Genomic DNA, 12,589 nt, shown 5'->3' on the forward strand with positions numbered 1-12,589 from the left:
AAAAAAAAAAAAAAAAAAAAAAAAAAAAAAAAAAACAACTCTACTTCAGCCTACAGGCTTAGAAAGGTCTTTGTTATCTTAAGAACCAGATAAATATTCCCCTCTATTTTCTTTTAAGGTTTTATTTTAATCCATTTAGATTTGAAATTTACTTTGGGCGTATAACCTGAGGTAGAGAAATATCTTTATTTTATTCCAAGATTTAATTAAGACCCTTCTTGGCCAGGTGCGGTGGCTCACGCCCGTAATCCCAGCATTTTGGGAGGCCAAGGCGGGCGCATCGATCGCTTGAGGCCAGGAGTTTGAGACCAGCCTGGCCAACATGGTGAACCTGTCTCTTGTAATTTTGTAAAATATAAAATTAGCTGGCATGGTGGCATGTGCCTGTAATCCCAGCTACTTGGGAGGCTGAGGCAGGAGAATCACTTGGATCCAGGAGGCAGGGGTTACAGTGAGCCAAGACCGTGCCACTGCACTCCAGCCTGGGAGACAGAATGAAACTGTCTTAAAAACAAAAACAAAGACACTTCTCTTTAACATGATTAACAGACAAAAATCATATCCATGTATACCAACATATGTGTAGCTTAAAAAAAAAATCCTGCAAGTGAGGTTAGCTGAAATAAAAAGCTGAAAATGTACAAGCATGACTCTACACAGAAGCTTAATTCTGACCTCACTGTTGGGCTTTCTGGGGCTTTGCTTCTCCTGCCACCACCCAAGAGCCTATCGAGACACCTGAAAGGCTCAGGGAGGCCTTGAGAACACTGAAGCTCTATTACCAGGCAGGTGCCACTGAGATTTCTGAAGAGCACAAAGCCCTGAAACAAAAGGTGTAGGGAATGAATCTGAACCCTCCCTGGCCCTCCACGTGAACGGAATCAGGCTGTGGCTCTACTCAACTGGAAGCAAACTGATACTCATTTATTTAGGGCCACAGGGTAAGCTGAAGTTATTGTATTTGGCTCAAAGCTTCAAAATCTCATTCTACAGAATGCTTTCATTGGAGTGTCTGGGGCTTAACGTCCTTAGACCACTCTTGTGGGAGAGAGGCAGAACTCATAAATTCCACCAGCAGCCCTGAGACCCACACAACTAAGGCAGCACTTACATCGAAGAGGAGAGGGTTATACACCGTGAGTGGGAGCTCAATGTGGCCCAGGTGCCCGGAGCAGTTGTTGAAGTCCTGCACGCAGGTGGAGCACACCTCTTTGGAATCTGCAGGACCCAAAGCTAAATCGTACAGGCCATTTGCCGATGGGTTCCCCAGGCTGTCCAGGTACCGAGGGTTCGTAATGGACTTAACACTTAATTTCCTAAGGGGATAAAAAAGACCAAGAGGAAAGCTAAGGTTACCAACCTCTCTGATATTTCCTTTCCAGCACAAAACTATAGTTAAGTGATGATTTAATGCCTGCTTGATAGCTCTGGAGGGCACAATCTCTGTCTGCCTTGCTCACCAGTGCACCCCAATACTAAGTGCAGAGTTGGTACCCAACAGTTAATAAATACATATGTGCTAAATGAATGAGTGGTAACATCTTAAAAACAGATTTAGAACAAAACTTGCACTAAGTATATTGGTAAACTTTATAAAAACAAGTTAAGCATCTACTATACACTGCCTGCTTCACAGGCAGCATTATTCTGTCTTTTTTCTTTTTTTAAACAAGGTCTCACTCTTGTTGCCCAGGCTGGAGTGCACTGGTGCAAACTTGACTCACTGCAGCCTCGAACTCCTGGGCTCCAGAGATCCTCCCACCTCAGCCTCCCGAGTAGCTGGGACCACAGACATGTGCCACTATGCCCAACTAATTTTTCGATTAATATTTTTTTGTAGAGACAGGATTTCGCCATGTTACCTAGGCTGGTCTTGAATTCCTGAGCTCTACAGATCCGCCTGCCTCAGCCTCCCAAGGTGCTGGGATTACAGCAGTGAGCCACCATGCCTGGCCGCATTATTTAGTTTGATCTTAATCCTCTGAAATGGTCATCACTATACGTACTTTTCAGGGGACGAAACCAAGGCTCAGGGAATTTAGGTGATCGAATCCAGGTGACACAAACAGAATGTGGGGGAGGCAGGATATGGAATAGACTTAACTCCAAAGCCTACCCAGTTCAATGAAGGGAATGTGATGCAACAATCCCTGTATGCAGAAACAGTAAATTTGACAACATTAAACACATACAGTCAAACCTTAAAAAAGGTTTCATCACATTTTATGTTTGGTTTGAAAGGTGCTCCCATAGGACACAACTATGTTTTTAGTAAGCTAACTTTGCTTTTACAACTTTCTCCTTTCTGATTTAGAAAATAAAGACAAGGAAACTATCCCAATCTCCCAGGCTAGAGGAAATCTGAAGGTTGAAAGGAGAGTCCCCTAATGATGTAAACACTCCCTTTAATAAAGCACAAAAATAGTGTCAAGTTTTCATGAGCGGTGACATGTTCTGAGTGTAAAACGATGTTAGTCTATCAGGAATTAAGCTGCTCAGATCTAGAAGATTCTATGTTGCATGGCCAGTGTCACTATAAGGGTCAAGGCGACATGGTGGCAGATCTGTTGTGGTTGTTGTCTATACGGTCACCTTGCTGCCAGTAAGCTAATTTCATGAGAAACTTGATCTAACTCAAAAGTTGTGTGTGTGGTCTCTTCCCACAAACCTGGAGTCCACCTGCAACCTTGAACTGGGTAACATTGAACAAATTACTTACCTTTTGTTCTTTAATCTTAACTTTTGAAACTGTAATAATATATATATATTCATCATCTTAACTGTTTCAATTAGTACAGTTCACTGGTATTAAGTACATTTGCATTGTGCTACCATTACCACTCTCCATCTGCAGAACCCTTTTTCATCTTGTAAAACTGAAACTCTGTACCCGTTATATAATAATTCTTCATCTCCTCTGCTACCATCATTTTACTTTCTGTTTTGATTAATTTGACTGCTCTAAGTACCTTATATTAAGTGGAATCACACCGTACTTGTCCTTTTGTGACTGGTTTATTTCACCTAGCACAATGCCCTCAAGGTTCATCTATGTTATAGGATGTGTCAGAACTTTTTTCCTTTTTTTATGGCTGAACAATATCCCATTGCATGTATATACCACATTTTGTCTATCAACCCATCCATTGATAAGACACTAGGGTAGTATCCACTCTTTCACTATTGTGAATAACGCTGCTATGAACATAGGTATACAAATATCTCTTTGAGACCCTACTTTCAATTCTTTGGATATGTAGCCAGAGGTAGAATTGCTGGATCACATGGTAATTTTGTCTTTAATATTCTGAGAATCCACCCTACTGTTTTCCATAGTGGTTGCACCATTTTACATTCCCACTAATGGTGTACGAAAAGGTTCCACTTTCTCCACACCCTTGTCAACACACACTACTTTGTTTTTTTGATAGTAGCACCCTACTGGATTGGGAGGAGCTTTTTATTTGCATTTCCCTAATAATTGGTGATGTTCAACATCTTTTCACATGCTCACTGGCCATCTGTATGTTTTCTTTGGAAAAATGTCTATTTAAGTCCTTTGTCCATTTTAAAATTGAATTTGTTGTTGTTGTTGAGTAGTAGGAGTTCCTTTTATGTTCTAGATAACAATCTCTCATCAGATACACAATTTACAAGTATTTTCTCCCATTCCATGGGTTGCCCTTTCACTCTGTTGACTGTGTCCTTTGATAACTACCTAATTTTTTTCTCACCTGAAGTCTGGGCATTGCAGCAGCTCTATGAGGATGATTAGAAGATAACATATAGAAAATACAGTGTCTAGAACAAAGTTCCTCTCTGTTGGGTAGAGGAGAAAGTCCCTCCCACCACTACAGGAGTGGGATGAAGAGTAGGGGCAACCAGCAAGGATTCCACCGGAGAGAGCAGAGTTTGAGATCAATAGACTTAGGTTTGAAGAAGACCTTTGCCACTTCCTAGAGAGACATTTTGTTCTCTGGGCCTGAATTTTTTACTGGAGGTGCCACCATAAATGGGTGTTGTTAAGAACTGAGAATGGGTGTTGTTAACGACTGAAAGTGCCAAGCACTGAGCAGCTAGCTCCTCCATCCATCTATTCATACACTCAACAAATACCCACTGAGTGCTCACTATGTGCCAGATAGCATAAAGTGCCAAGGACACAGACAAGAACCGCTATGCTTAAGGGCCTTACATTCTATTGGAGGAAGAGGAACAGACACAAAATAAATGTATAGTCTGTTAGATGGCAGGAAATGCTATGATGAAAAATAATACAGGCATAGGGAAGAGTGGAGTAGTTAAGTGGTCCTAGAAGCCCACTAAGGAGGTACTTGGGCAAAGGCTAAAGGAGTTGAGGGAGCAGGCCAAACAGTCACCTGGGCAGAAGGTTTTAAAGGAGGAAGAAGCAGGGAGTGCAACGGTCCTGAGGTGGATGTGTGCCCGTGGTGCTCTGGATGTAACAAGGAGGTCAGGGTAGCTGGAAGAGGTGAGATCAGAGAGGTAACAGGAGACTGAAATGGCCCCTCCAAGCCATTTTTAACTCAACCCTAAACCAGTTTGAAAACTCCACAATTATCTTTTTAAAAATTCAGGAAACTTAAAACACTTTTGCTTTTGGATGAAATCGTATCCACTTATGGCGGTGATGATATAACTGGAATTTCTGGGCTAGCACACTGTTACCAATGACACCAGAGCTCAGGAGTTTATTCATCCATTTATTCAGACTTGAGGATAAAAGACAAGAGTGGCATACATAAAAAGCTCAAAGTAGTGGAGGAAGACAAATATACGTAAGCACAAAAAGTGACTAAAGCACCATAACAGACAACTGTACCATGTGCAAAATGACCTCAGAAAATGAGGGAGGTGAACAGAGCTTTCAGGTGTGTGTGTTGCGAAAGGGAAAGAGGGAAGTACCTCCTTTTGGCTAAAAGGACACTGCAGGCAGAGGGAATAGCTTTAAAAAAGACCCAGATGTTGAAATATGAATGGCAGTTTCTGGAATATGCAAGTAGTTTAATAGGGCTGGAGAAGGGATGATGTTATAGCTAAAATCAGCATTGGACTGATCATGGGAGACTTTGCAGGCTATGCTAAGAAAATATCCTTTATCTGAGGGAAATGGAGAACCTTTGGAGGGTTTTAAGGGTGACAGTAGCATGACCACATTTGCACTTTGCAAGAATAATTTTGACAGCAGTGTGGAGTATGCACTTGAGAGGTGTAAGGGGAAGGTGGAAGGAAAAGACAATTCAAATATGAGATAAGGGCCAGAGGGAACACAGTAGCAATTGGGAGAAAAAGGAGAGTAAAGAACAAATAGACATGTAGGTGACACAAAGTAAGAGCCCAATAAATAAGTTAGATGTCAAGAGAGATCTAGAATTATTTTCCAGTTTCTAGTGACCGTCTCGCACTAGGTACACCATTTTGGAGGGGTAAGTTACCCCTCCCTTTGAAGAGGGGTGCATGTTGAGGTTTTTTTTGTTTTTGTTTTTTTGTTTTTTGAGACAGTCTTGCTCTGTCGCCAGGCTGGAGTGCAGTGGCGCAATCTCGGCTCACTGCAACCTCCACCTCCTGGGTTCAAGCGATTCTCCTGCCTCAGCCTCCCAAGTAGCTGGGACTACAGGTGCCCGCCACAGCGCCCGGCTAATTTTTGTATTTTTAGTCGAGACGAGGGTTCACCATGTTGGCCAGGATGGTCTCGCTCTCCCGATCTCGTGATCCGCCGGCCTCAGCCTCCCAAAGTGCTGGGATTACAGGCGTGAGCCACCGCGCCCGGCCATGTTGAGCTTTTGATATGCACTTAAGATCTCTGTGTGAAATTTAAGTAAAGATGTCCAGACAGCTGAACAAATGGGTCTGAAAATCAGGGAAAGAAATTTGCGTTGGGGATTTAAATTTGAGACTATAAATCATGAAAGCGGTGAGATTGTCAAGGGGCAATATTTACCATGAGGAAAACAACATTACCAGAACAGAATCTTGAAGAACATCAACATTTAAGGAGTAAAACGAGGTACGGACCTTGCTCACCAATGTGTCATTAACGCCTAGCTTGGTGCCTGGAAACAACTGGATGCTTAATAAATGTTTGTGGGGTTATAAGACTGATAGAGGAAGAGAGGGAGGTAGAAATATTTGTTATAAAAATAGGAGAACTTGAAGACAAATAAGGTTCTGAAAGAAAGGAAAGTTTCAAGAGAGTGCATTGGAGAATGTCAAATGCTACCGTGATCAAAATGAAGACTAAACAGATTTCCCTTGATTTAACAACCAGACAGAGAATATAACGGAGTCCTAGCAAAGAGAAGTTAACTTGAAGGACAAACATTTTATAAACAAGAGGAAACTTAGTACGTGCCTAATTAACCATGTCAGGTGCATTATGGTTAATTCTACAAACGCTTGTTAACGAGGAGACTGGTAGACGCTAACGCTGCAGCCCAGGACCCTCCCCACCCTTACACTCCCCCACCCCCAGCGCAAACTCTTTCCGCCAGCCCCACCGGACTCTAGGCAGTCCACGCCGGCCCAGGAACATTCCCAGAACTACGGCTCCCAGCAGGACAAGCGCCAGACAAGCCTGGACTCAGAGGATTGACTGGGCGCAAGGGCTTCTGGGAATGGTAGTTTAGAGCGCAGACCTCAAGAGCCAGGCTGAGCACGCTACCCGACCAACTCCTTACTTGAGCTCTTCAGCCGAATACATCCCGAAGGAAATGCCCTGCAGCCGCCGCCAGGGCATGTTCTTGGAGATCAACATCCTCCAGATCCGTTTTGAATTCCAACACCCAGAGAGACGGTCCACTCACCACCTGACTATTCTTAATTCAGCCTCAAGCTCGGAGTCACCACGTCATTCAAAGTGCGCTTGCGCGCGGAAGAGGGCGCAGGAACGACATTTAGGTGGATGAGATCACTTCTACATGGGGGGGGAACAAATAGTTGTACGCCTCTCTGCTCGCTCATTTTTTTTGAAAACAATCAAATATATATAAGATATCAAAATAATCATTTAAGAAAATTCCTCCGAGGCAAATGAGGTTTATAGAGCTTTTAGCTTCCGTGACAAAGTCTTTCAAACCATGAGCTTGCAACCTCCCATTTTATGTTTGCTTTCGTCTTCTTCCGCTTCAGCCAATAGCGGAGCTGTTCCCTGCTCCCCGCCCACTTCGCCCCTTCTTCCTGAAGGTCGAGGCGGGCTTTCCCAACATGCTCTGCAGAGAAGTCAAAGATGGCGGCCGTAGCTGCTGTTCGTTGGCTGGGCCTCCGCAGCAGGCTTGGCCAGCCGCTGACAGGTCGGCGGGCGGGTCTGTGTGAACAGGCACGCAGCCTCAGGTAAGAGACGCTTAGGGGTATCCGCGAAGAAGACTGCAGAGTCACCAAGTCCCAGCTTGCTGTGGGCGTAGGCACGATGAAGTGAAGTGGTTTGCTCATGCGCGCCCTTGGGGCCGCGTGCCCTTAAGGCCAGGTACGCGGAGGTGGCCCTTTGAAATAGGGTTCGCAACGCATTTATTCATTAGAGAAATACTTATTGATTGCTTGCAGTATTCTGTAGTTACCACCCGCAAAGCTGGGTCCCTGCCCTCATGAAGCTTACGTTCCAGTGAGTGTGGCTATTAGCAACACTACCCCAAATTAAAAATTACCCGCCTTTACTTATTTTAACCCAGTCAGGAGGAGCGCGGAGAAAGTACAAGATCTTCCCACATAAAAGGCAATCTCTGGTCGCCACGGTGGGGTCTTTGGCTAAAGAAGTTATCAGGTTTTCATGAAATCAGAAAAGTTTAAAAGATCTGACCATGTCCTTTTGATCTGTGATTAGTTATAACTTGGAACCTGTATGACCTATTTATGTAATATTTTTTTCACTCAGTGCACACAGTGGCATTGTGGGAACATGAGAGGCAGTAATTTGTAGTGAAAACTTGCTAAAAGCCTAATTTCAGATTTAGTATTTGCCATTCACTTAATTGGATGATGATAGTAGACAGATTTCCTCCTCTGCAGACTGGAGTTGGTAATAACCATCCGAAAAGTTTGTGAGGTATAAGTGAGATATGTAATTTACCATTTTTTGTAAATATGTACTCTCCCTTAGTTCCCCTCAAGAAAGAAAAACCACTCCATCTGATATTGCAGAAGCCTTTGTGCTGCCATTCAATGTCAGTCCTTCTTTTCCTGGTAGCCATCGTTAGCATTTTTCTACTCATTTTCTTTGCTTGAAGCAGAATCTCTCCCTCAGCATCCGTTCTCAAAATAACCGTGATCTCTGTTTTAAGGTCATGAGAAACAAATAGCGTGACTTGAAAGAGTTGATCTCTTTCTGAAATGTCCTTAGCTTAGAGGGGCATTCTTGTTTTAAAATGATACCTGAAACCAGATACTACTGGAGGAAGTATCTTTCTATGCAATCACATCTTGACAACTTTCTGAATGTTACCGGTGTCATTTAGTAAGGGGAAACACAAGACAATATTAACCGTGCACATTATCTGTATGATGTGTTGACTGTATTTTCAGTGTGATCAGAACACCTAAAAACTCAGTCATGGGCCAATGATTCTATATTTTGGTTTAAAAAGGATTTCATATTGAACCTCTGAAAATAGAAAATATCAGCAATTCCAAGTCTGAATCAGGCTTTATGTATTTGGTAAGTTCTTGATTGTTGAAGGAAGTGGAATGAAAAGCCATGGGTGATCTTCCCTATGTTGTAATTGCTTTAAGTGAGGTAGTCCTTTCTGATCAGGGCAGTAACTATATAGAAGCAGGAGCTCACTAAATTGTTCTTTTTAATGTCATAGTGTTTTGGTTCCTGAAGTTGAAATTCTTGCATTTCAAACCAGATTGTTCAAGGGCCATTAAAACTTTCCTCCCCTCTACCATTTATGTAATGAGATTGCTTGCTTCCAAAAATTTTGACTAGCTGGCATGGTGGCATATGCCTGTAGTCCTAGTTACTCAGGAGGCTGAAGCAGGAGCGTCGCTTGAGCCCAGGAGTTTAAGGGTTCAGTGAGCTATAATTGCACCACTGCACTAAAGGCTGGGCAATGGAGCAAGACCCTGTCTCTAAAAAAAAAAAAACAGTTTTGACAGTCTTGTCTATATCTTATATCCATTCGTTAATGATATCGAACATGCTGTACAGACTGTCTTCTCAGCATTCATTGACATGAGTTATCCACTTTAATCCATGATAATTGGAGAATTTGGGCTCAAAGTACACACAGGTGGAGGTGAGCTGGGTACTTCATTAAGGACTATTAGCTTTAAGGCTTTTATTTTTTTGCAGATTTTATTCTGGTAGTGCAACCCTCTCAAAGGTTGAAGGAACTGATATAACAGGTATATTTTAAAATATGTTGAATTCTATTTTTATATCAACACGTTGGATTCCATTGTAGTACTAGGAAACTGATTCATGTTTTATTTTTTACATTAGGGATTGAAGAAGTAGTAATTCCAAAAAAGAAAACTTGGTAAGTATTCTATCAGTGTTCATTCAGCAAATGGTTGAGTGCTTACTATGAGAGAAACATAAGGGTTAAGTAAGGAGACAGCGATGGGAAGAGCAGCAGGAGAGCATTCTTGAAGAGATAGTAGCTGAGTGGGGAGAAGCTAGGAGTTTAAAGGACAAAAAATAGAAAGGTGGAGAATAGTGAGTGAATGAGCAATGAGATTTACTTAAAAGAACAATTGAAAGATATTTTGAATTAGTGTGGGTTAGTATTTATGTGGTTAATAATACATGGTTATACATGAACATCATCATTATAATTTTTTAAAGGAAGTTCTCTCACATGGTTGGAAGAGCAGACAAAATTACTGTCTTTATTATCTCTAATGAGGTAAAATAAAGTAAATGGTGTGGACAGCAAAATTTAGCTTTTTTATTCAGTGGATGTATCCTTGAACAAATTGCCTCATCTCATTTATTCAACATTTGTTGAATATGTAGGAAGTAAAACTTCACAAAAGTGCTTGTTACAATGTAGTACTATTGAACGCATTTAATGGCCCCTTGAAAAGCTAGGTCTTAAAATTATGTGACCTAAAGACTCGGATTCATTAAAAAGCCTTTTTAAAAAACTTTATTAATCTGAATTGTGTGATTATTTTAGGGAGCCAGGGAGCCCAGTTATGTCAATGCATAGGTAACTGGGATCATAAAAGAAGTGCAAATTAAAACTTACCAGATTGGCAGAGAGGGAATTTGGAGAAATACGTTTGTTCGTGGGACAGTAAATTGGAACAGCTCTTTGGCAGGAAATTTGGCAGAATCAGAATTGGAAATGTGCATACCGTACTGGTTAGCCACTTTGGAGGAACATTTGCATATATACATGGACAAGACTGTTTATTACTTGGGAATCGTAACAGGTTGAAACAGCCTGAATGCCCATTGAAAAGTGAATGGATAATTTTAAAAGGTTATCATATAATAACTTTTTACATTGAAAGGAATTAGTTAGCTCTATATTTAATAACATGGATAATGCAGTCGAACTTACGTAGACACATGCAGAATGACAGTGTGTATACGTTTTTTACAGAGATGTATGTGTAAAAATACTTTAAAAGTTCTGGAAATACAAATACCAAATTCATCGTGGAGAGGGGTCACAAGATGACAGCAGATACTTTAGGTTAACCTGTAATGTTCTAGTTTATTTTTTTAAGATAATATATGATAACTTTTTTAAGTAACCCTTTTAAGTAAGCGAATTATTGAGTAATCTGCCATCATTTTTTCACTGCCATTTGTTCAATGTGTTAGGAAAGTATGCTAACTTGCTAAGACTTAAATAGGCTATTGAAAGATCTGAGGAAATGCTGAGAGATGAGAGAATGTGTCGTCATCACACTTGCTGAAGTTACATAAATGTGACTTCTAAATGTGGAAAGAAAATCTTGTGGATATTATATACATCAGGGAATTAGTTTTGATGAAATATAAAATTTCCTGTACTTTCGGTTTTCTCAGATGACTTACAGTCTTAAGAATGTTATGTTAAACTTTATTTAGAAAATACTCTTGGTGTAATTCCCTTTTGGAAAGGAAACACATTAAATCTAACATAGGAGCAAAAATACATTTGAGATCGAATTATCTTGTCTGTCATTTACTCAGTGAAGCCTTTTCTAATAGTTCAGTGAAGGTCTCTATTCAGAGGTGCAGTGGACAGCTGGCCTGCAATTCTTACCATAAGGTTATATGTGGTTGAGAGGTTCTAAACCAGGAGGGTGCATCAGAATTATCTGGGAATTCAGTAAGAATGTGTGTGACAGTCCTCCGTGGATCTTGGGAGGCTTTGATGCAATAGGTCCAGAATGAAGCCTGTGGTTTATTCTTGTATAACTGAATCAAGAGCTACCAATTAAGTTAGTAAAGGCAACAGTAGTCCTGAAAGCCGCAGTAAGAATCCCATAGGAAAGTGGATAGAGGAAGTAGGCCAGATAGTTTTATGAGTGGAGGATGGAAATCACTAGCCCTGGGTTATGGCATTATCCACCAGGCCAGAGAGGACAGGCATAGCAAAGAGAGGAACATGTACCAACTAGGGAAAAGAACTGGCAGTTTTCTTCATTTCTAATTTATTCTAGTGACCTTGTGACATATGAACCAGCTTCAGATGAGATGTGCACTTTGTTATTGGCCAATACACTGAGAGTAGAATCACTTGTTCAGTTTGTGGCTGTGAAGAGCCCTGATGAGGATTAACTTGTGGTTCTTATTCTTAGGGATAAAGTAGCTGTTCTTCAGGCACTTGCATCCACAGTAAACAGGGTAAGTAGGATTTTAGTGTTTTTTTAACCTAAAACTTGGCTAATAACATACTTTTTAACTTGGCTAATAACACATTTAATACTCATACCTCTTCATTATTCAGAATTAAACTGTTGTGAATCTAGAAAGTTTCTTTAAAATTACCTAATTCAGCTGAGCCAGGTGCCTCATGAATGTAATCCCAACACTTTTGGAGGCAAAAGCAGGAAGATCACTTGACATCAGGAGTTCAAAACCAGTTTGGGCAGCATAGCAAGACCCCCATCTGTTTTTTGTTTGTTTGTTTTGAGACAGTTTCGCTCTTGTTGCCCATGCTGGAGTGCAATGGCGTGATCTCGGCTCACCGCATCCTCCACTTCCCGGGTTCAAGCGATTCTTCTGTCTCAGCCTCCTGAGTAGCTGGGATTTACAGGCATGTGCCACCACGCCCAGCTAATTTTGTATTTTTAGTAGAGACAGGGTTCCTCCATGTTGGTCAGACTGGTCTTGAACTCCAGACCTCAGGTGATCCACCTTCTTTCCCCTCCCAAAGTGCTGGGATTACAATGTGTGAGCCACCGTGCCCAATTTTTTTCTTTTTCTTTTTTTTTAAGAGTGAAATTATTGACTGGGTGCGGTGGCTCACACCTGTAATCCCATCACTAATCCCATCACTTTGGGAGACCAAGGTAGGCGGATTGCTTGAGGTCAGGAATTGGAGACCAGCCCAGTGAACATGGTGAAACTCTGTCTCTACCAAAACAATGAAAACAAAAATTACGAGGCATGGTGGCGCCTGTAGTCCTACCT

General features: G+C 41.5%; 2 protein-coding genes across 4 annotated transcripts in view; one reads left to right on the plus strand and one right to left on the minus strand.

The window, feature by feature from the left end:
* The window catches only part of POLR1A (RNA polymerase I subunit A), a 74,926-nt gene extending 67,775 nt beyond the window's left edge, over positions 1 to 7,151 (minus strand). Inside the window, exons 1-2 of the mRNA XM_017856322.1 lie at positions 6,696 to 7,151; positions 1,112 to 1,316 (exon numbers count right to left, since the gene is read on the minus strand). Coding sequence (XP_017711811.1) covers positions 1,112 to 1,316; positions 6,696 to 6,772 — 282 coding nt within the window. The 5' untranslated portion in view covers positions 6,773 to 7,151. The remainder of the gene's footprint in view (positions 1 to 1,111; positions 1,317 to 6,695) is intronic.
* A 45-nt stretch (positions 7,152 to 7,196) lies between these two features.
* The window catches only part of PTCD3 (pentatricopeptide repeat domain 3), a 31,439-nt gene continuing 26,046 nt past the window's right edge, over positions 7,197 to 12,589 (plus strand). Inside the window, exons 1-4 of one of the 3 annotated variants that reach the window (XM_017856280.1) lie at positions 7,197 to 7,347; positions 9,305 to 9,357; positions 9,455 to 9,491; positions 11,755 to 11,800. In XM_017856280.1, coding sequence (XP_017711769.1) covers positions 7,244 to 7,347; positions 9,305 to 9,357; positions 9,455 to 9,491; positions 11,755 to 11,800 — 240 coding nt within the window. In that variant the 5' untranslated portion in view covers positions 7,197 to 7,243. Of the gene's footprint in view, positions 7,348 to 7,465; positions 7,481 to 9,304; positions 9,358 to 9,454; positions 9,492 to 11,754; positions 11,801 to 12,589 lie in introns of those variants that run through there. The other 2 variants (XM_017856281.1, XM_017856282.1) reach the window with 2 other exon arrangements.

The sequence above is a fragment of the Rhinopithecus bieti genome, unplaced genomic scaffold (genome assembly GCF_001698545.2).
Source record: "Rhinopithecus bieti isolate Rb0 unplaced genomic scaffold, ASM169854v2 scaffold_44368, whole genome shotgun sequence".
Lineage (NCBI taxonomy): Eukaryota > Metazoa > Chordata > Mammalia > Primates > Cercopithecidae > Rhinopithecus > Rhinopithecus bieti.